The 20,322-nt window shown below is 46.4% G+C and overlaps 1 protein-coding gene across 1 annotated transcript in view; it reads left to right on the plus strand.

Annotated features, from left to right (window-relative positions):
• Nucleotides 1–20,322, plus strand: part of SSH2 (slingshot protein phosphatase 2) — a 67,319-nt gene that overhangs the window by 15,112 nt on the left and 31,885 nt on the right. Inside the window, 1 exon segment of the mRNA XM_035889616.1 lies at nucleotides 19,499–19,602. Within this exon segment, the coding sequence (XP_035745509.1) occupies nucleotides 19,499–19,602 (104 nt within the window).

The following is a 20,322-nucleotide window of genomic DNA, read 5'->3' on the forward strand; positions in this document are numbered from 1 at the left end:
GGTGCGGTGCGGGGCCCCGGGGCGGTGCGGGGCCGGGCTGCAGCCCCCTCGCCCCTCCAGCAGGCTCACAGCCGGGCCCTGCGGTGATAGCGAGGGGCACGCGTCCTGTGGCCGTGTACCTTGGCCCTCTCTTGGGCTTAAAGTAGAGATTAGCCCCTTTATTTGATCTCTTGTTTTGGCTTAGCGCAAGGTGGTAGATAGGGGCTGCGGATTTGGGGTTGGGTGGGGTTTTTTTTCGGGTCGGTGCAATAGGAGCAGGGTTGGGACCTTACACTCGGGACCCGCAGGTCATGAAGGAGAGATGTGAGGTGGTGCCAGATTTTAAGGACTGTCAGTCTTGGGCAGCTATAAAGTTCAGAGCGAGCGTCTCTGTGCCCTGTACTAAGCCGCTTGAAAAAATCACTCTCCAGCTGCACGCCCCTCTTTGAAATGCAGATAGAAATAATCATTTAATTTGTAGACAATTAACAGCACTGCCTGAGTTGTGGGGTTTGGCTGGAAGGATTAAGGAGGGAATCGGCTGCTATGGGGTGGTAGATAAGGCTTTGAGAGAGAGAGTGGCTGTGGTCTCGTCGTGCTTGCTATTTCTTTAAAAGAAGCTAACGACTGTTTTATCTCTTGGAAACATCATGAAAGGCTTAAAGATAGTAGGATAAAATGCCGAGTCCCACCTGGAACCGTGTTCTTGTCGCTAGAAGCTCCTGCTAGAAATCGAGCTGCCTCGCACTTACGAGGTCTTTAGCAGACAACCCTGCTTATGCTTGATACAGAAATAAGTCCCTGGACCCTGTGGCCTCTTTTTTTGAGCATAAGCAATCACTGCTGTATTTGGTAATCAGTTTAGTTAAGTCTCTCTGAGCCTTTCATACTCTACCCCAAATACTTATAATTAGTCATTTTTTTCCGCTCCCAGTGTTGCCTGTAAACATGACAGCTTTCCCTGTGGTTGCTGGTAGCGTAGGTTTAACAGTGATACACCTGAACCGTTCTGTGGAAGCAAGGATTCGAATTGGATACACCCTGGGCTTTGGGAAGTAGCAGTAATTCTAGAATTTAGGAAAAAAACCCCAACCTGCCGTAGGCTGAAACATTTCCTTACAGCTCCAAGATGATTTACCAAGCTATATTGGGTAGCTAGGTAACAATTTAAGTGCTTTTAAGATGTTTGTTTTATATGCTGCTCAAACACTTAACCCACGGTTTGAGAGCATACAGGAAGGGATCAAAAGGCAGGGGAAATGCTGCTCGTCTCTGCTCCCTCGGTTGCCGGTAGCCCTGCGGCCTTCTATCTAGGAGTAGTTTAAATTGCCACTTGGTTGGAAGGACCACCCTTTCCTTTTCTGGGGAGAGAGATAACTGAGTTATCAGAGGAGCTTATGCTGGTTTTTGCCTCCTGGAAGGGAAGATTAATAAGCGTGAGAATGACAGAGCTTTTGGCCCACACATAAATGTTCGCACAAGGCTGAGTGCTGGATTAGTATTTTGATAGCATTCTCAATCAGGACGGTGCTGTGGCTTTCGGACTGGCATATTAAAAACCTGGCTTAAAGTTTATACTCCTAATTACAAGTTCACAAGGGCTGATTAATATTGGATGTCCTTATTTCATTGTAGGTGAGACCTAAAAATCCAGATTTTGTTGTTCTGCTGTGCTAAAATGTGTTCTCTGTGGAATGGGAAGGGCAGTATTGACCCAAACATTATCAGAAATTTCTGTTTCAGTGTATTCTTTAGTAGATGTATTTGGCTAATCAGCTCTGACTTTCAGAGATCAGCAGAAATTACTCTTGTGTTGACGCTTTTAGTCAGTAATGTAGTCAGCTGGTCTGGGTCTAATTCATTTTAGGTTCACAAGGATTCAAATCAATGTCCGAGAGACTTGTGTTTGTCAAAATGCTCAGAATTTATAGTTGTAACTCATTCCAGAAAGTCTTGCTGCTCTCACTGAACCCAGTGGGAATTCTGCTGATTTACTAGTTTATTTGTGTGTAGGATTCAGAATTTACTTTGGTCTACTAAAACTCTAAGGCAGCTGATAGAAAGATAGAAAACAAAAAGCAAAACTTCAGACAGGCTGCAAATACCAAAGGATTTTTCAGAGAAGAAACCTGGATAAGTTGCCATAGATCAGTTCTTCCTGCCTGCAGTCGCTTCCTCTGCCTTGGGCCAAGTTTTAGGATCTCATTCACTGTCGGTGCCCCTGAAGTGTTTTTTCCGTGTCCCTGTGATAATGCCAGATTCCTCTGTCTCTCTGTTTTCCTCTTTATCTCTGTAGCAAAGCAGGATTATCCAGCGATCAGGGCGCTCACTTGGGATTTGGGAAGACCCAGCTCTCGCTCCCTGCTGCGCTGCATCCTTCCTGTGCGACCGTGGCCAAGTCCCACCAGGCCAGCGTTCAGCAAGGGAGTGGAGCCTGAAGGCGCAGATGGGTGCTTAGCTTTTCTTTTAACCTGAGAATTAACCACCGAGCTTTGGTGCCTGCATCCCCCTGGCATTTTTTGTGCATTTTTTGGGATGTTTAAATACTTTTGTCCCTGCCTCAGCTTCCTTTCTGCAAAAGCAGGAGTGAGAGCCCTCCCTAGGCTCAGGTTGAGCATGTGTTAAAGCGTTCCAATACTGTTTACTACTGCATCCTCCCAACACTTTGGGAGCCAGATGGATCTAAAAACACAAAGATGTTTGCTACTTTCCATGGTTCTCATACTTGCTTCATACCGGTTTATTTTCTGTTATAAGATGTTAACGGATAGTTTTTAGAAGTATTTTAAACTTGGGGGAAAAAAAAGAAGGCGCTAGAATAGCTAGTTTCCTCACAGTGTTGTGGGATTATCTTGGAGCTCTTAAAAAAGAAAAAAAAAAAAAAGGACAGAAGCAAAACCCACAAGTTAAACAGAATTCTGCTCAGTGGAAGGTTAAAGGTAGCCACAAAATGTTCTTGCAGACTTGGCTTAGCAGCCTGCTGCTCTCTCACATAATCAGTTTTCTTGTAAGTGACAACCCTTCTTCTGCCTAGTGTGAAGAAACACCACTTCATCATGTAAGAGGAAGTTACGGGCTGTGCAGGTAATTACAAACTGTACGTGAAATTACACCACCAGGTAATTCAGGCTCATTGTAGTGCCTCCTCCTTGCTGCAGCCTGTCTTTGTGCCCAGCCTGCCTTGGCCCTTGTCCTCCCCACCCCTTCCATTTACCTTTGTCATGCGGCCACGGCCTTTATGCTAGGAAATTTTACGACCGTCTAATTTTAAATTACACCAAGTGCCAAGTCAGGAACTTAGGTAGGTGTGCGGCTGCTGTTGCCACTGTTGGGAGAGCTGCTTATTTATCTATTTATTTATTTATTTCCCGTATGTGAAACCTTACAGCCTTTTTATCTGCTCACAACGTTATTGCTACCGAAAACCTTGACTGTTCAGCAATTAGACCTCAATCCTCCAAGCAGTGTGCTGCTGGAAATGTTTAATTGTCTCTGTGTAATTTTAAGTGCTGTACCTTTGTAAGCATTGGTACCATTGTGCTGAGAGTCAATATTTAAGAGTTGATGAGGAGATGCTTGGCAACAGCTGCTCAAAAGACTGGAAGATCGGCAGGGTGATTCCGGGTGCCGCTCTCAGCTCTAGTTGAAATTGCTTTATGAGCTGAGGGTCACCCTGGTTGGAGGTGCTTGAAATGGGGAACAAGTTGATTAGCTCTTCATCTCTTGTAGAGGCTGGTGGGATCAGTGCGGACTACAGCAGCGCTGCTTTCCAGTTAAGTGTGTATTGTGTCCTCAGGGTTTGTATGACGGCAGAAGACAGCCTCGTACTCCATCAAGGATGCAGTGGGAATGTGCAGGCAGGGGAGCCTGACCCCTTCCCCTTCCTGCCCACCCCTCCGCGCAGCTGAGCTCCCCCAGCACCGTGGATGGGCTTCCTGTTGACTGAGCAGAGTCATCGGGGATTTCTCATCTCTTCTATTTCTTTGCTGATTGCGATAACACAAATGCAATGCATAAAAGGCCTCTTACTACCCACGGATTATTAAAAACTCTATGCAAATAAGTTGTGGTAATTGGGTAAAAGTAGTATGCTGGGTGCTCCAAAGTTGATAATTAACTAAGCCAGGGCTGTATTGTTCATAACTACTTTTCCTGTTTGGCTTTTCCTTTTATTTCCCTGGAAGCTGTGGGTATTTGTCTCACCGATCCTTCCTGGTAGGGGGTTGGAAGAGAGACAGAGATGGTTATCAGACGAAAAATCAAAACTTGAGCAGCAAACTTAGTGTTTCAAGGACAAAACCCCCACACCACCACCAGTTTTTAAGCAGCAAGTTTTAGTTAGGAAGCCCACACTGCTAGGCTGCCAAGTTCATGTTTTAAAAGGCTGCGAATGGTAGAGGTTGCCTGTGAGATTCTGTGTTTTCTTAAGACATCTGCAGATGTGTCTGTCTCTGGAAACACTTGGGATTTTTCTGAAGACTACAAAGCAGAAGGACCCAAGTGAGATTATCAGCAGAAAAGGACCTTCTGGGACCAGTGAATAGGCTGGCTGGGGTTTTTTTTGCAGGATTGTGCTTCCTTGTACCTTTATTGCAGAGCCCCTGGCTAAAAGATTGCTTCATTGTTTTTTAAACAACTTCAGGCTAACTTTCTTGAAATGTTGCTTCTAACTAGTGTTTGTGGGGTCAGGGAAAGTTCTGCATCCTTTATGCAATAGGCTCTGAAGAGTTGCTGTCTCCTCTGCATCAGTCTGACAAACAGCATTTAAATTATCAGCCCGTATGGGCTTAAAACTAGTTCAGCAAATATTTTTTCTCCGGTGTAATGGACTTAATGTGTACAGAGCAAATCTGCAACTTGAGTTTCCAGCCATGGTGTTTCGTAGCAGCTGGCCGAAGGCTGTATTTCCACAAACACATGGAATAAAATTCACTGCTGTGGTTAATTCTGAATGGTTGTGCTTTTGCTGAAGTATTCGGAAGACACCCCTTTGCTTTGCCTCTGCACCTGGGCCAGAGCTTTAATTCAGCAGCTTGGGAAGTAACTGGAGACTGGCAGTAGTTGTTCTGCAGGCACCTATTTGCTGTATTGTGTAGGATTAACCAAGTGTTTTGGGACAGAGAGGAGCCTCCTGGTTCAAGGGCATCAGCCCGCAACTGGGGGAGGCTGGGGAAAGAAAAACCTGTAGAGGTGAATGATAAAATTAAACCATACCCAGCGTTCGCAAAGGCTGGGAGTGACACAGAAATCTAGCCCATGAGCTCTCCCTGCAGGGCCGGCACTTCTCGGCATTGGCAGCTTTTCAAATTTGGGCATTTCTAGGTATATTAAGGCCACAGGCTCCTCGGTTGGTGCATTTTCCTCTTTATCCCATACTTATCTGGCCCTCATCAACATTGTATTCAGCCTGTTGGGGTCTCTGGGTTTATGTGCAATAAGCCATTTAAGAAGTAGCTTTTTCTCAAAACACCTTTGTTACAAGTAGGCTAAATCCACAGACTGCTCAACCATAAATGATTTAGTCCTTTCTTTTAAACAAATGATCTTTGTCACTTGGTAGTGAAGTCCTTAGTTTGTGCACACACTTCTCCCATTAAGCCCAAGGGCTTAATGAGGTCCATCTTATTCCACCAGCCGGGGCTTTCCCCTGCCGGTGGTCTCCTCAGTGACTCCGCAGTTCTGGGTTTGGTTCACGTTCTGTTAAACTTCCAGCTTTTCGCTGGAAAAGGGCAGATTTCTTACAACTGAATTTTGCAATATGGCTCTTATGGAGGCACAGAGATGAATCGGAGGAAGTTCATCCCTTGGTCCAGTGCTGCCTCAAAGGGTGGGCTGGGGCCCCTGCAGAGAACTGTTGAGATGAGTTGAGCTTAGATCTAATGGTCTATACACCAGCGTTGACCTGCATAATGAACTGTGCTGTATTGCCTCTCTCCCTGCACTTTGTTCGCCAGCATGAAGAGAGCTAATTCGCTCACCTGAGCCTCTTGTTGCCCTGCAGCCTCCGTCCTAAGGGGATGCTTTGGAGCGGGCTGTACCTGTGTGCTCAACCACCTCTGGCTGGTCGAGAAGGTGGCCGACGGATGGGCACGGGCAGCCGTATGGGTGTATTGCTGATGTTTTCTGAGAGACTCCAAACGGCACGTGGGGCTGGAGGAGGGTCATTTTGATTAGCAAATGATAAATTTACCTTTGTCAGGTCATAATTTACCTCATTTGCACAAAGGTACAGATGGGAAAAGCTATCATTAGTCTTATCTTTGTCCTCTAAAGCTTAGTCTGTTAGTCTTCTGCTTGCTTTGTGCAACTCGATGCTGGATTAAAATGAACCCAGAATTGGGTCGCTTTGGTTGGTTTTTTTTTCTTTTTTAAAGGCTCATTGTGCGGTGGTGCGTGAAGAGTTTGTCACTGCCTTTTTTGTTGTTGTTATTGTTAGGCTTGTGGGTTTTTCCCTTTATTTGCTTTGAAAGAGAGATGGAGAAATCAAAAAACAAATGTGAAGTGGAACAGCTGCATTCCATTGTCTTGCGAAGACTGAAAGCCAGTTAGCCTAAATAAAAACAAATAATTTGTCAGCACCATCTCGAGCCCTCCTGTTGGTTTGCCATGAACAGGAACTTGTAAGAAAGCAGACGGAGGAATATTCATGTGCTTCGTTAACAAGCAGGGGTAAGGAGTGCAGAATAAACATCCATCCAGAGTTAGGTGGTGATACGTTCAGCGTGTGTGTGGGAGCGGGGCGGCTGCGTATTGCGAAGCTGTCCCTGTAAATGCCAGGGGGTAAGCAAGCCGAGAGCCCGTGTTTTGGGAGGGCAGCGCCTGCTCAGCAGGACATAAAGGAGACAGGGATGGGGCAGGACATCACCGACTGTCCCAGCACAGTCACCAGAGCAAAATCTTAATGCTGCTGCAATGTTACTGACTTTTTTGTCCTTAGTTCCTTCAAGTACATCATGAAATGTTTTATGAGAGGCTCTCCAGCTTAAAATTAAGCAAATATCTGTTCTAGAGCCTTTCCAAAAACCATTTAAGAGCCTTTTCCCTAAAGTACACTCTGTTCTTGTTAGAGACTTCTCTGGGTCTGTGATACTCCGCAGTGTTTAGTATTCCATTGGTCTTTCTGCTTTAATATGTGGTTTTTAAAGGGGTTTGCATGCTTTTAGGAAACACGAAGACCTGAGTTAACCACTGAAAATTGGCTGCCAAACTGCCTAAAGTGCTAATTCTGATGAAATTTAGCACCTGACTTTTGCAGGGATAAACACATCTGGAATCTCTACTCTTCAGAGTTCAAGCTCTTGTAAATTAAAACTTTATTTAATGTGTTTCCAGTCTTGAGTCTTAGCCAGCAAAACTTTGCAGGGTTTTTATATTGAGTTAGAAACTCCTTGAAGTGCATTTTGAAGTTAAGCACTGACATTTCCTTTAGCTGAAAGTCACATTAGGGTGCTAAAAGGGTAAGTTAATTTGCAGCTGCACTGAGGAGTCACAAATGCAGAACTGCAGGGTGATGCTTCAGGATAACACAGGTTGCTGTGTTACCTTTTATTTACTTTTATTGTGAACATATATAATGAAGTGCTGATGGTTCACATGGTACTGCTTCCTTGCTTTTATTTAAAATTTGCAGGCATCTGTATAAAACCATTGCAATGCTTGGGAACAGTTTGAAGAAGTTCACTTGTCTGCTACTTAGAAATCTCCCGGTTCCTTTTTACCTCTTGAGCTTCCCTTCGTTTCAGCCTTTATTTAAGTTGGGAGATGCTGCGGTGGTGTTAGACATCCCACAGTCTGTCAGCTTCTGTTTAAAGTGGTGTATGGCGAGTGATTAATGGAAATTATTTCAGGAATAAAGGACTCCTGGTAAGCTGATCCCTATTCAGAGAGCCAAAAGAAAAAGCAGAGTCACAAGGGATGTTGTCTCCAGGAAGAACGTGCTACATCCGCAGGGGGAAGAGTTGGATTAGAAAGCGATGCTGAGTCTGCATTTTGAAATGCATCATAATTATATCTTGTGGTCTGATTTGGAGAGCTTTTCCTGATGGCTCCGGAGACTGGTTGTCACTTACACCAGCAACACGTTGGAGTGCTTTTCATGGCTTCTGCCAGGGTAGGTGTGCTCTGCCGGGGAGGGCTGCATGGGACAAGGCAGCGTGTCCCCTCTCTGCTGGGGAGCAGGCTGTCTTTAAAGGCTGAGATACCCCATTCCCTGCAGTGTTGAGTTGGTTAACCCAAAGCAATGCTGTATTTCTTCTTTGGTTTGCAGCTTTAAATTGAATCTGAAGTTTGTATTCACCTTGCTTGTGCTAAGGATTGTCCTAAGAGTTGCCGTGGATTGAAGAAAAGACACAGAATCCATGAAACTATTCCAACTATAAAATGTTTCTGATCTTTGCCTTTGATGTTTTCTTACTGCTAACTGATTAAAATTTCAAGTTATTATTTACAGCCACCTTAAAGTTGGTGTTGCCTTCATTGTGGCTTTGCTATTCCGTAAAATGAAGTCGCTGGCGTATTGCAAGGGTGAGCAGGTCAGTAGCCTGGTTCCAGGCCATATCGGCATGACAGGTAAAGCTCCCTGTGACTTCCAATTTCAAATCAAAACCTATTGAAAGAAATCTGGCACGTGGCTGTTCTCTCTGAAACGGTTCACAAACCATCTCGCATTGCTGGTTACCGCTGACTGTCCCTTTTGCTAATCTAAAGGGACAGTCAGCCCTAAACTGATTTTACTGTTCCTGCTGGAAACTGTCATGTAGGGATCAAATAGCCCTCGTGCATGGGGAGGATGCAATAAGAATGAGAGAAAATTGAAAGTGCTGAGTGCTGCAGAAGTTAAAATACTGAACAAATAACTTCTATTTTTTTGCGAGTCAAATCCAACAGCCTCTTCATGATTTTTGATGCTTTTTGGTAAACAAGCATCTGCTGCTTTTTAGCACAGAGGAAAAGGCTTTTTATTCAGCATTGATTTCTTTGTGTGGAGACAGAGTGGGCCTTGTTTTGGTGCTCTATTTACAGGGGTCCATTAATGTATTTACTGAGGGCAGCAAGGAGGCTGCGATCAGAGCCAGGCTGCTTCCCCAGTGTAATTCCTCCGTCCCATGCCCCGCTCCGGGCGTTGGGGCGGTTGCAGAGCTGAGTCCCTGGCACGGTGCTGCTTCACAAGGCGGCAGAACCTCTGCTCTCTGGCTGACCACAGCCACGCTCGGTGCTGGCCACCTCCACCATATAACCAGCAGAAGAAGCGATAGAGCAATGTCCTCTTCAACCTGCCCGCATCCGGGCTGCTCTGCTCTCTCCAAGTCTGCGAGGCTGGGCTTGTGCCTGGGGTGGCTGTGGCTGTCGGGGAGGGCGTGGGGCTGTGTTGGGTGCACAGGGTGCTCCACTTTGAGCGGGTGCCAGGGTGCTTGCCAGCTTCTGGTCAGACTGTCCCAGTCCCAGGGAGATGGCCAGCACTGGCAGCGATTCAGGCAAGTCAGTGGTCTCCTTCCATCTTTAAAGTGCCAGGCATACTTTGTCTAAATATAGGTGCCCCTGGACTTGGCTGCTGTGGGGAGGGACAGTATGTTGACCTTAGCCCGTCTCCTTTGACTTGTGTTACAGTCGTATTTAAAGCAGAGGGGTCCTTTTTGCAGGGCGCTGCCACTCAGGCCAAACATGGTCAGGTCTGTGACAGCGATGAATCCTGCACGTGTGGGGAGATTGGGGTAAAATCAGTTATAAAATGTCCCATCTTGAATGTATTTAAACATAGTGGGGAGAGACCTTTCAGGCTTGCTGGTTGTTAACTGCTTGAGGATGCGTCAGCTGTTGTTTAAGGTTTTAAAAGAAATGTGCTGTGTATGAAAGCGACACTTTCAAACTCTGGTGGCAGAGGAGATGATTGTGTGGTTTAAAGATGATCAACATGGACTGTGTTAATTCTGACAGGAAAAAAAGCTAAGTACGTGTCAGCCAGAGGGGTGCTCTTTCTGAAGATAACTAATCAAAATGCTATTTTTTTTTCTTTGATCCTTGATGCGATAGATTCTCCTTACAAAGTTTTCTCATGTTGATTAAAGTGTTTTTAAGAATATATGTCTGAAAGCATTTTGTTCATACCACAGCAGCTGGCTGATTTTGGACAGCCTGAGCTGCTAGGAGTGCGGCATGTGGTGGTAAAACATAGCAGAGTGCTCTCTTGGGTATAACTGTCCTGCTCCATGAACCTGATGGTATGCATTCAAGTCTGTGGATGTTTAAACAGTATAGAGCACAAGAAGAATGTCGCGTAGGGCTTTAATCTGGGAATGTCTTGACTTGGAGACCTGGAAGCCTTTGGGGACTATCATGTAAAACAAATTCCTTGCACGATCTTGCTTCCGGTCTGGGTCTCTTGCTTAAAAAAGTGCATAGAATCAGATTTCTTCTGTAAACACGAAGTGCCCGGATTTCTTAATAAGCATCCTAATTGTGTTAGCTGCCCCCTTTCTAGTACGTGAACTGCCGCGCTCGGACTGTACAAAAATGATTTTGTGCCCTGAATTCCAGAGCACGTCCAAGCTTTGTTTGCACAATTTGTTTTGCTGTTGCTTTTTTGGAATTTTTTTCTTTCTCTCTGGATGGATTCTCTGAAGCCGGCTTGGAGGCTGACGATGGGCCAGCCAACACGTGGCTTGTTGGGGCTGCTTTAGTGTTGTATAGCAAGGTGGACAGTGAAGTTTTTTGCTGCTTGTGCTGCGTGGGAATGAGGACGTTTCAGTGTGTGATAGCTTGCATCCATCCTCGCACGTCTCTGTTGTTCGGTTTAGTGGTGGGATGGCAGTGTCAGGGTAGCGGCTGGACTTGATCTTAAAGGTCTCTTCCAGCCTAAACAATTCTATGATTCATCGCCGTGGTGAATCACACAGTCTGTGCCCAAGTTGATAATCCTCGAAATAAATTACTACCTGATGATCTGTGCTGCAGCGGGACGTCCCAGCCCCTGCTGCGTTTCGGTGGCAGCAGCAGCCTTGCGACTCGGCGCGTCTCGCTCACCCGTGAGCTGCCCGAGCTCGGCACGAGGCCGTCTGCTGGCGTTCTGAGCCGCTGCTCTGGGGCTGCCGAGCGCTGCCAGGAAGCGATGCAGGCGGGCTCGGCAGCGAGGTGCCGCGGGGAGGCTTGTGCGTGTGTTACTGTACGAGCACGCGTGCAGCAGCAGCCCTGTGAAACGTAATATGGAGCTGTCAGCAGCGGGCATGGGCACACGGATGGGCGGGAAGGCAGCGCTGAGCTCCCGGCGTTTGCTCTGCCGGGCAGGCTGGTGAGGAGGCAGCCGATGCCTGCGCGAGGGATCTGCCTGCATTGCCGTTGATTTGGGAGCTTGTACGGTGTTGAGCTGGTTCATCCGTAGGCCAGGGGTACCTGAGGGGAATGGGAAACCCACTTGGACTTTGACTTCTCTCAAAAATTCTAAAATGTTGTTTTCTGAAGTCCTGCTTAAAACAAAACCCAGTCTGCTTTCCTGTGCCTGTAACAAATAAAGCCCAGCCCTGCCTGTGAGGGAGTACATTTGACAGGAGTCCAGGGGTCAGCTCACCACTGCAGCACGAGGCTCAGGGCGCCCGGAGGCGGAGGAATGCTGCAGGTGGTTGTGGTTGTCTTCAGCACGGTGCAGACCCATTGCAGCTGCGTGGGCTGAAACCTTTGGCTGCAAACAGCAGCTGCCATTGCTCCCCTTGCTGGCAGCCAGGCATCTCTGGCAGGGATGTATTTCTCGGCCCAGAACTGTCGTCTTCACTGCTGTCTCCAAAGGATGCCACTGCTCTCACCAGCGTGCCCAGGCTGCTTTGACTCTGAAGTTTGCAAAATGGTTTCTGGACCTCAATTCAAATGATCCTGGTGGCAGAGGAGCACTGATGGCATGTTTGTGTGATGGTTTTTCCCAGTAGTGGGCTTAGACTTGTAGGCCTTTATTAACTCTGTATTGAGTGGGCATCAGCACTCCCTACAGCCTTGTCAGATGACCTGAGGCTGTGGTTAAATCCCATCTCTGAAACTGTGTCTGTGAGCTTGGTTGTTCCATGCGTCTGAAGTGGTTGCTCTTCACTTGCAGATGCAACTCCACTCCTCAGTGCTCCCTTGTGCAGGTGGAACCCTCTCCACATTTACCATAAATTCTTTCCTCACTTGGAGCAAATAAAGGGAATGCCTTTAGAGTTCAGATTCGCACCTATCATCCTCACCTTTGGGTATCTTCTAGCAAACTGTAACTTGTTCTTGTTGTCTTAGCTCAACTTCAGCAGATGTCCATACTGGAGACCAAGGCAAGGGACAAGACGACTTGGCTATGGCAAGAAGGGATCAGTAGATAAGTTAGTATGAGCATGTTACCATTGGCATTGCAAATTTTTCTGTGATTGTGCCTGTCTGTGTCATTGCAGCTGGATTCTCTCTCCAGAGAACTCCACCTTGGAACAGAGGAAGTGCCTGTAGACAGTTCCTTTAAAAAAAAGCACAAATGCAGATGTTGCTAAAAATGCAGTTTGCGTCAATGCATTTGCAATGGAGCGGGTTCCCACGCTTTGTTTGTTTTTCTCCTTGTGCTGTTTCTTAAGTTGCAAAAGTGCTGAGTGGTGAGAGACGGCCTTTGTTGAAGAACCACTTCCCCTTTCTCTCCCTGCCCTCAGTGTTGTCACCTCTGTTGACAGCGTTACAGAGCCCTTTTTGGTAAGTCATGGCCCTTGTTTTGCTCTGCACTGGGTTTGTTTCTATTTTGGTATCAGAGAAGCCTAGACTTGTCTGTGTGTGCTGCCAGCTGACCCTGTTAATACAAATGTCAGTGTAGCGCAATCCTGAGTTATCCTTACCTTTTCCATTTCCCTGTTGTTGCGGTGGGATTTTTGTTTTCTGGGTTTGGATTTATATTTTTTATTAGTGACTGGTACTACTTTGCTTTACACAGCCCTGACATCCAGCCTCTGCGAAGAGAACCAGGTGCTTTCATCCCTTGCCTAGGAGTAAAGGCTTAAACTGGAAGCCAGACATTGCTCTCCTCTATACAATTCATTAATACTGTTGGCAGTTATTAAACCAGGTGCTTTAAAAAGTAAGTGAGGGAAATAGGGATGTTGTTTATCGAAAAACAAACTACAGTGTAAGCTGAAAGAGCTGGGCGCTTCTCTGGGGAGGGATGCTGGAGGTGTGTGATGCTCTTGTCTGCTGGTTTGATGGAGAAAGGTCCCTGGCTGCCAGGCTGCACGTACATCCAGCCACACTTGCACCCTTGGCTGGGGACCAATGCTTTATTAACCAGGACTTTTCTTGTGGCCGGGTGGAGTGAGTGGGAGGCTGGGGAGGCTGGTGGTGAGAGCCAGTCCCGGAGCAGGTGTGATTCCCAGGAAGGGAAACAGCCGGTTTGGGAAGGGGAGCAGGAGGGAGGAGGGAAATGGCTTGAGGTGCTGAGAAAAACAGCAGGCTGCTCGGCCTACCCTCCTGAGACTTTTTCCACACCAGGCGCAGCAAGCTGCAGTTGGAATTGCTGCTCTTGCAGGGTGAGTGCTGGCCTGCTACAAGAGCTTGCTCTCGTGTCCCCAGCTGCCCTCCCTCCACGCCTGGCTCCACGGCCTCGGGAATGAGCTAAGTATTGACGCCTGCCACGGCACTCCTGCCAGCGTTGGAATTCTGGTCTTTCTCTTGATTTTGTGTTTTGCAACTTACGGATTAAAGGAGGATGATAGAGCTGAGCTGGCAGCAGATGAGATGTGCAGTGCAGAGGTGTGCACTCCCCCCCTGCAGCACGCTCTGGCTTCACATGTTAGATCAAAGTGTCAGGGGGCTCTTGAGGGAGCAACCTGGCTTAAAACTGAAGGAAAGTAACTGGGAATGAAAGATTTTTTTTCACTTCCTAGTAGACACTCTTTTTCAGTGTGTCTGTTCCCCATCCTACGCCTGTTCAGCTGCTGGCTCTTCAAATGGGGGCCGCCTTTTGCTGCACATGAGAGCAACGTTTGGTAGAGCCGGCTCCCAGCTGAAATCCCCAGTGCTTCAGTACAGCTGTCTGCATCGACGCTTCCCATTTTCAGGGCTTGGGCTGCTGAACGCTCCCAGTTAGTCAACACCAGGGTTAACTTGTGTCATTCCTTACAGTCAGACTTGCCTGCCTGCTTTCAGACAGTGTTTCTGCTTTTCTTTTGTTTGCCTTTGGTCTAACCGGCAGCTGGAGGGGAAGGGTACGTCCTGCAGATGGGTCGGAAACTCAAAGCCCTTCCTGGCGGTGCACAGTCCTGCCGGGCAGCTTCTTGTGTTTGCAAAGCTTGTGCTGGGTGGTGGCTGTGTCCCAAGAGATGCCCTTTAGGAAAACCTTCTTTTGCCTAGGAGTTGGAAGCCTCCGGGGTTACTTGCACAGCACTTTTGTCACGGGGAGGTACAGCTGGAGCCGGGCTTGGCATTGAAATCCCAGCGCAGCCTCCCAGTGCTGAGCCATAGCTCACAGACTCTGCTAGGATGCTGCTTCAGAGCACTTTTCTGCAGGGTTGTGGTTAATAAATACCTGAGGCTGATGGAGAAATTATGTTTGTATTTCTGTAAACAATACAGGTAGTGGACTTTTATTCAAATGTCAAGTATCTTGAAATCTTCATTTCCCGTACCCCATTGTTTTTTAATCTCCCCCTTTCCTCTAAGGGCAAGGAGGAACAGGGCAGGGGGATGCAACCTCCCAGCCGTGCCTGTGTTGCTGCCTGTGCGTGCCATGGGCACAGCTGGTGAGGAGGGGACACCGTGAGGTTTGCTCTGAACCTTTCAGGGGATGGTGCCAGCTCTGTCGGCTGTGCTACTTGGCAAGTGCCCGATGAAGGGCTTGGCTGGACAGGACAGAGCCTGCTGTAAAGGAGCTGCTCTGATGAGTAAGTGGAGCCGACTGGAAAGTCATCCTCAGGCTCGCAATAACTTAGTTTAAGTGTTTATTAGGATAAAGCATTGCCAGAAGCTGTTCAGATGCCTCTTTGGTTTCCTTGTTGTGCTTCTAAAAAGGTTTTCTCTCCTTTCTTTATGAAATAGTTTCTAAAGAAGACTACGAGGTTCCTTTCTGAGTATTTTACACTGAGGACTGAGAATTTTTCATTGAGAACTGGTGAGTGGTGCAGATTCACCTGCCTCCTGGCTGGGGTGCAGCACTCCAGCCGAGCAGCTCCCCGGTCGAGCAGCCCCTTAGGTGGAAGGCATCGTATGGGGGGTCGTGGCAAAGCGTCAGACGATTCCTGTTATCTCATTGCTTTGGCAGAGTCCATAAACCAGTAGCATTTTCTCTTTTGTGTCTTCAAAACAGTTTATTTGGTGTTTGTGCTTGCAGTTTATGGACGGAGCCGTGCAGGGTAACAGCTGGGAGGGCATTCACTAGTTGTTTGCCGTCCGTAAGTCTTAGATGGTTCCCTGATTTTGTAGCATAATGAGAATTCGGTGTGAACCATGCAGTGTTGTCCTTGTGCATGAGGAGCTCAGCCGCTGGGCAGCAAGTCAGGGAGCACAGGAATCGCTTCTGTTCCGTGCTGTTACTGCTGTTTAGAAACTAGGTCTTCTGAGGGGAACGTCTGTGCTTTTTCTACAGAAGGCTTGAAATAGTTTTGATGATGTGCCTTGTACAATTTCTACAAAATCTTTTCTGCCTGGGAGAAAAATTGGTACAAGTGGTAATTTCTGTAGGAGTTGCTTAAGTCTTCGCTTATGTTGGTTCTCTTCCCAGTGAGCAATGAATTACAAATAGCACATCACTGGTGGCCTTAAGGTTGCTACTTCACTTCAGAGGTGAAAGGGCTAAACATGGAACAGAAGCTTTTTTTTCCCCACAGCTGTAGTGCTGAGGGTTGCTTATAGCTTTAATAACTCTTCCATAGATACGTCCCAAGTAAGTCTTTTCCAGAAGAAAGCCACTGTGTAGTTCAGAGGGCTGATGTATCAGCCTGGTGGGCTGATAAAATACAACTCAGCTTTGTTAGCTCTGCCAAGTTGGCTCCCTGTCTTCTGCTCTCCTGGACTCAACTTCTCCCCTAACCACATTTAGTGTCTTTTAATACCCAGTCTGTTTCAAAGAGCATTCAAGCTCCAGTAGGCTCTGGCAAACCAGATTTTATGAAGTATTTGAAAGCCCAGGTTATGCTTGGAAGCCATCGAGCTGTCAGCAGGGTAAAATCAGTAGTGGACGGCTCTGCTGTAATGTTAATCAGTCCCACATCATGAGAATTGTTTTGAGCCTTTAATTGCCCTTTTCAAACGCATCTTTTCTACCTTTTGCATTTCTGAAGCAGCTCAGAATGGGACCTGCTATTAGCATCTTACAGGAGGAATCCTCTCTCCTTATATATGAGGGGGTGGGCAGTACCTGAAGGTGATCTTGCCCTGAACTATGATGCTTTTGGGACAGATCATGGCTGGAGCAGCCAGCCGTGGGTGGTACAGGGCATGTCAGGCCAGCGATTGCTTTTTCTGTCCCTATAGTGCATGACAGGCACCAAAGTCAGCATCTCCCAAAAGAACGGTGTTACGCTTCACTGGTAGTTATTACTACAGCTGTTTGGACCTTCCTATAAACTTCCTGCTTTTCCTCCCAAGATTTTCTTTACTGCTCAAATCTCAGAGCAAGGGCTTGGTTGTGTGCTTGTGTATTACAGGGGGTTTTTTGCTAGGGTGCTGTGCTGGATACTGATCGGATGTGTGTCTTGTGTTCGGAGTTCGTGGCAGGCGATGCTGAGGGGGCCGATAGCATGCAATGCCCTCATCCACACCGTGTGTGTCCCCAGAGCAGAGGGGGATCGTCAGCAGGGGATCGTCTCTGGCCTTCTGCTCTTTTCCCAGCGGATGGCCATCGTTCCTGCCCTGTGGGATGTGCTGCCCTGCCTGCTTGACCTCCCTGCTCTGCAAGAACGATCTGCTTTGCCACATTCTTCACCTGTCCTGACCCTTCGTCTGGGAAATTACATTCCCTTTCCCTAGCCTTACAAAGTCAAACTTGTTGCTTGTGGTTAATGGCCCAAAACAAGGCTCTCCCTGGCCTTAGGAGGGAAGGTGGCCTCCTAGAAGGATGTACCTGGTGGGAGTCTCTTTAGTTCTGCCCATGTCTCCATTCCAGGCAGGTGGCTGACAGCAAAGCGCTGGTGGTAAGAGAAAGTGATGGAAATGAGAAGATTTTTAACCTCCCAGCCCTCTAGCTACACGCTGCTTTAGCCACTAAAAATAGTTGCGAATTCAACCTTCTGGGGAAACCTCAGGCACAGGTGAAAGGATTGCTAATATTAGTTGTTGGCTTTGCTGATAAAATTAACTATGTGAAAACTGGCTTTGACTGCTGAATTCTTTCTCCTCCTGTGCAGCCTGAAATTCATTTGCCTCTGTGGTGAGATTGTAAAGGGGGGAGGAGGAGGAGAGAATGCCTTCTCACTCCTTCTGCACCCTTGTCTTGCCTCCTCAAGAGGCTTGGCCAAGCACGGCGCGCGCTCCTGCCCCGCTCCCGCTTGTGGGTGCTAGTCCAAAAGCAGAAGTGTACTTCTTCAGGACATCAGGGCACTGCTGAATCAAAACCTGTCCAAGCTAAGTGAGGGAGAATTATTTTTATTATTATTTATTACTATCATTCTTTATTTATTTAAAGTTAGTAGCTTCAGGATAACTCAGTGTTTCTCCAGTTCAGTCTTTAAGAAATTGTGTAGCTTGAGGGCTTTCAGGTGCTCTATTTGTCACCAAAAGCTAGAAAGGCTCAGTCAAAATTTTTTATTTCAGAATTTGAGGAAACATCTGTGCTCAGTATGCCCAATGACTTTAATTTTTATTTTTTGTTTTGTTTCAGACTTTAGCATGGGTAAAGATAATTTGGGACAAGTGAGTTTTTCCTTTTTAAAATACTGGTTTTACTGAAACATCCAGCGTATGGTTTAATTTTAGAAGATAGTCCTGGGAGAAACTTTGTCAGTAAGGAGGCGTGCTGAGGTTATGACAGACAGCACATAACATTGGGATGTGCTACAGGCTTAAAAAAGAAGGTTATTCTGAGTGTGTGTATTTGATGGTTTTGATATCCCCACCAGGAAAATGAGAGGTGCCCAGAAATGTGCTTGAGGTTAGGGGGAAATCCAACTTTAACACAAGCTTTTATAATTCTTGTAGCTATAAAAACATAGTCAGCAAAGCCTGTTGTTAAAGCAGTCAACTTCAAGTCATGAAACAAGAAGATCACAGGCTCATGCCATGCTGTGTCCTGGTTCTTGGTCGTGTTTGATTTCTCTTTGGTGCTTTTGTCTTCAGTCACGCTTAGGTGTACGCCTGCCGTTGAGTAGCTACTGAAACGTGTCCCTGGAGCAGGGGCCGCAGGCAGCAGCTCGGCTTTGCTTATTCTGCAGAGCAGAAGTAGCCATGAAGGGTGGGGTCTTGGCATGTTCTAGCGTTCACCTGCATTTTGTAACATGGAATTTCTTCAAATATATAATGGGGTTTTTTACTCTTATTATTATTTCCCGGTCCTCATCTCTTAAAGGAAGGGAATAAATAATGAGGTTTGGTATTTGTTTAGGCAGAGAAAGGAACTAAGAAGTTCCTAGTGTCTTGCTCAGCTGAAGAGAAAAAGCCAATGTCTTTTTCAAGGCATGGAGCTGCGGGTGTGCACGATGCCAGGGACTCTCCCATCCTGTCTTATCATATTCATCAACCATCCTGTTGACTGTAGAATTGTTTCTAGCTTTCTTCAAAGCGTGTATGACTATCTTATCAATTCTGAGAAAAGCAGGAACCCTTAACTATGCAACAGGATGGCTTAATTGCAAAATCTGTAGTGTGTCTTGCTTTTTCCATGAGCCACAGCATCTCTGAGAAAATTACTGGAAGATGTGCTTAAAATATCAGCTGTTCCACAGAACTTGAGAACTCTTTATTGCCCCTTTCCACAAACTCTCTCCTCGTGTGACTTCAGAAAGGGCAAAATCAAGGCAGTAAATGATGTCTGAATTCAACAGCATTACAATTTTGCTTTTCATTTATATGTCTTTGAGAGTTAATTATCAGATGACTCATAGACAGTAGTTTCATGATTTCTTAATCTGTTATGTACACTAATTTTCTTTTGGCTAACTGCTGAAGGAAGACATTTGTTTCTGCAGGGCATCAGCTGTGTCTGAACCACAAAGCACGGGGTTAACAGAATCTGTAATTACAGAGATTCGTGGGTTTGCCGTATTAATCGCCATTTAGAAATGTGGATATCTCATCTTGACTTTCAAATCGAGAATGCAGCCATAGATTAATCCCCTCTGCCTGCTCAGGTTCTAGCTGTGCAGGCAGAACAGCACCAGGCGTATGCTCTACTTCTCAGTGTTTCTCAGTTCATATTGTTCTCAGTTTTGCTTTGAATGTTTGCGGTACCTGGGGAGGAGGAAGTTCTTTACCAACAAAGTAATTTGGTCTGAATCGATTCCTGGCAAAAGAACAGCACGTGGATTCCCTTGTTCCATTGCTTTTCTCCTTTTAAAGGCAATATCGAGTTTTTCTTATTCACCGTTTGTCTCTTCTCTTGCAGTATCAGCGAAAGCTTCCTCACTGTGAAAGGTGCAGCTCTCTTCCTGCCACGAGGAAATGGGTCATCTACTCCCAGGATCAGTCACAGGCGCAACAAGCATGCAGGTAATGTGTTGGATCTGAGGGCTGAGGCTTGTCTGCTCGCACTCGTTTCCGAGTCCACCTTTCTTGAGTTTGTTCTCACCAGAGGACACACATTTCTGTGTACAGCAGGTGTGTATTAAAGCTAGGCCTGCCAGTCTCAAGGCTGCAATATTTAATGCTGATAGGAAAAAAAAAAGGTTTCGGTACTCTCTTGTTTATCCTGCAAAATCAAACAAATCAGTGACATGAGGGCAGCAATCATGACATTGTGGAGAGTTGAGAACAACTGCCCCCCTAAAATACCATCCATTAATTTCTGTATGAGAGAGAAGCTGCAGGATTGCCATCAAAACCTTTATGCATTGCACTGGGAAATCTGAGGTTATGATACGGGATGAGTAATTGTCCTTCACGAAGTGAAAGTAACCAGTTATGATGGAAGAAAGGGAGGAGACTTACCTGCCTTCACACGGTGGTGAAGAAACCTCTGAGTAAAGGCAGCATGACTTCAGATGTGTGAGCACAGTGAATAATACAGACTCAGTCATAATTCCACCCCCTTTATCTGCTGAAAGTTTATTTTCTTGCTTTGACTCTTTGTTTGAAAAGTCAGTCTGAATAATGAAACTCAAACATTTCAGGGTAGGTTGCTTTTCATTGTGTATATGGTACTTATTCACTGATGGTGTTTTACAGGGATCAGATAGTGTGGGATTTTCCCCTTCCATTAAATAATCAGCA

The sequence above is a fragment of the Egretta garzetta genome, unplaced genomic scaffold (genome assembly GCF_000687185.1).
Source record: "Egretta garzetta isolate BGI_Z169 unplaced genomic scaffold, ASM68718v1 scaffold112, whole genome shotgun sequence".
In the NCBI taxonomy this organism is placed as follows: domain Eukaryota; kingdom Metazoa; phylum Chordata; class Aves; order Pelecaniformes; family Ardeidae; genus Egretta; species Egretta garzetta.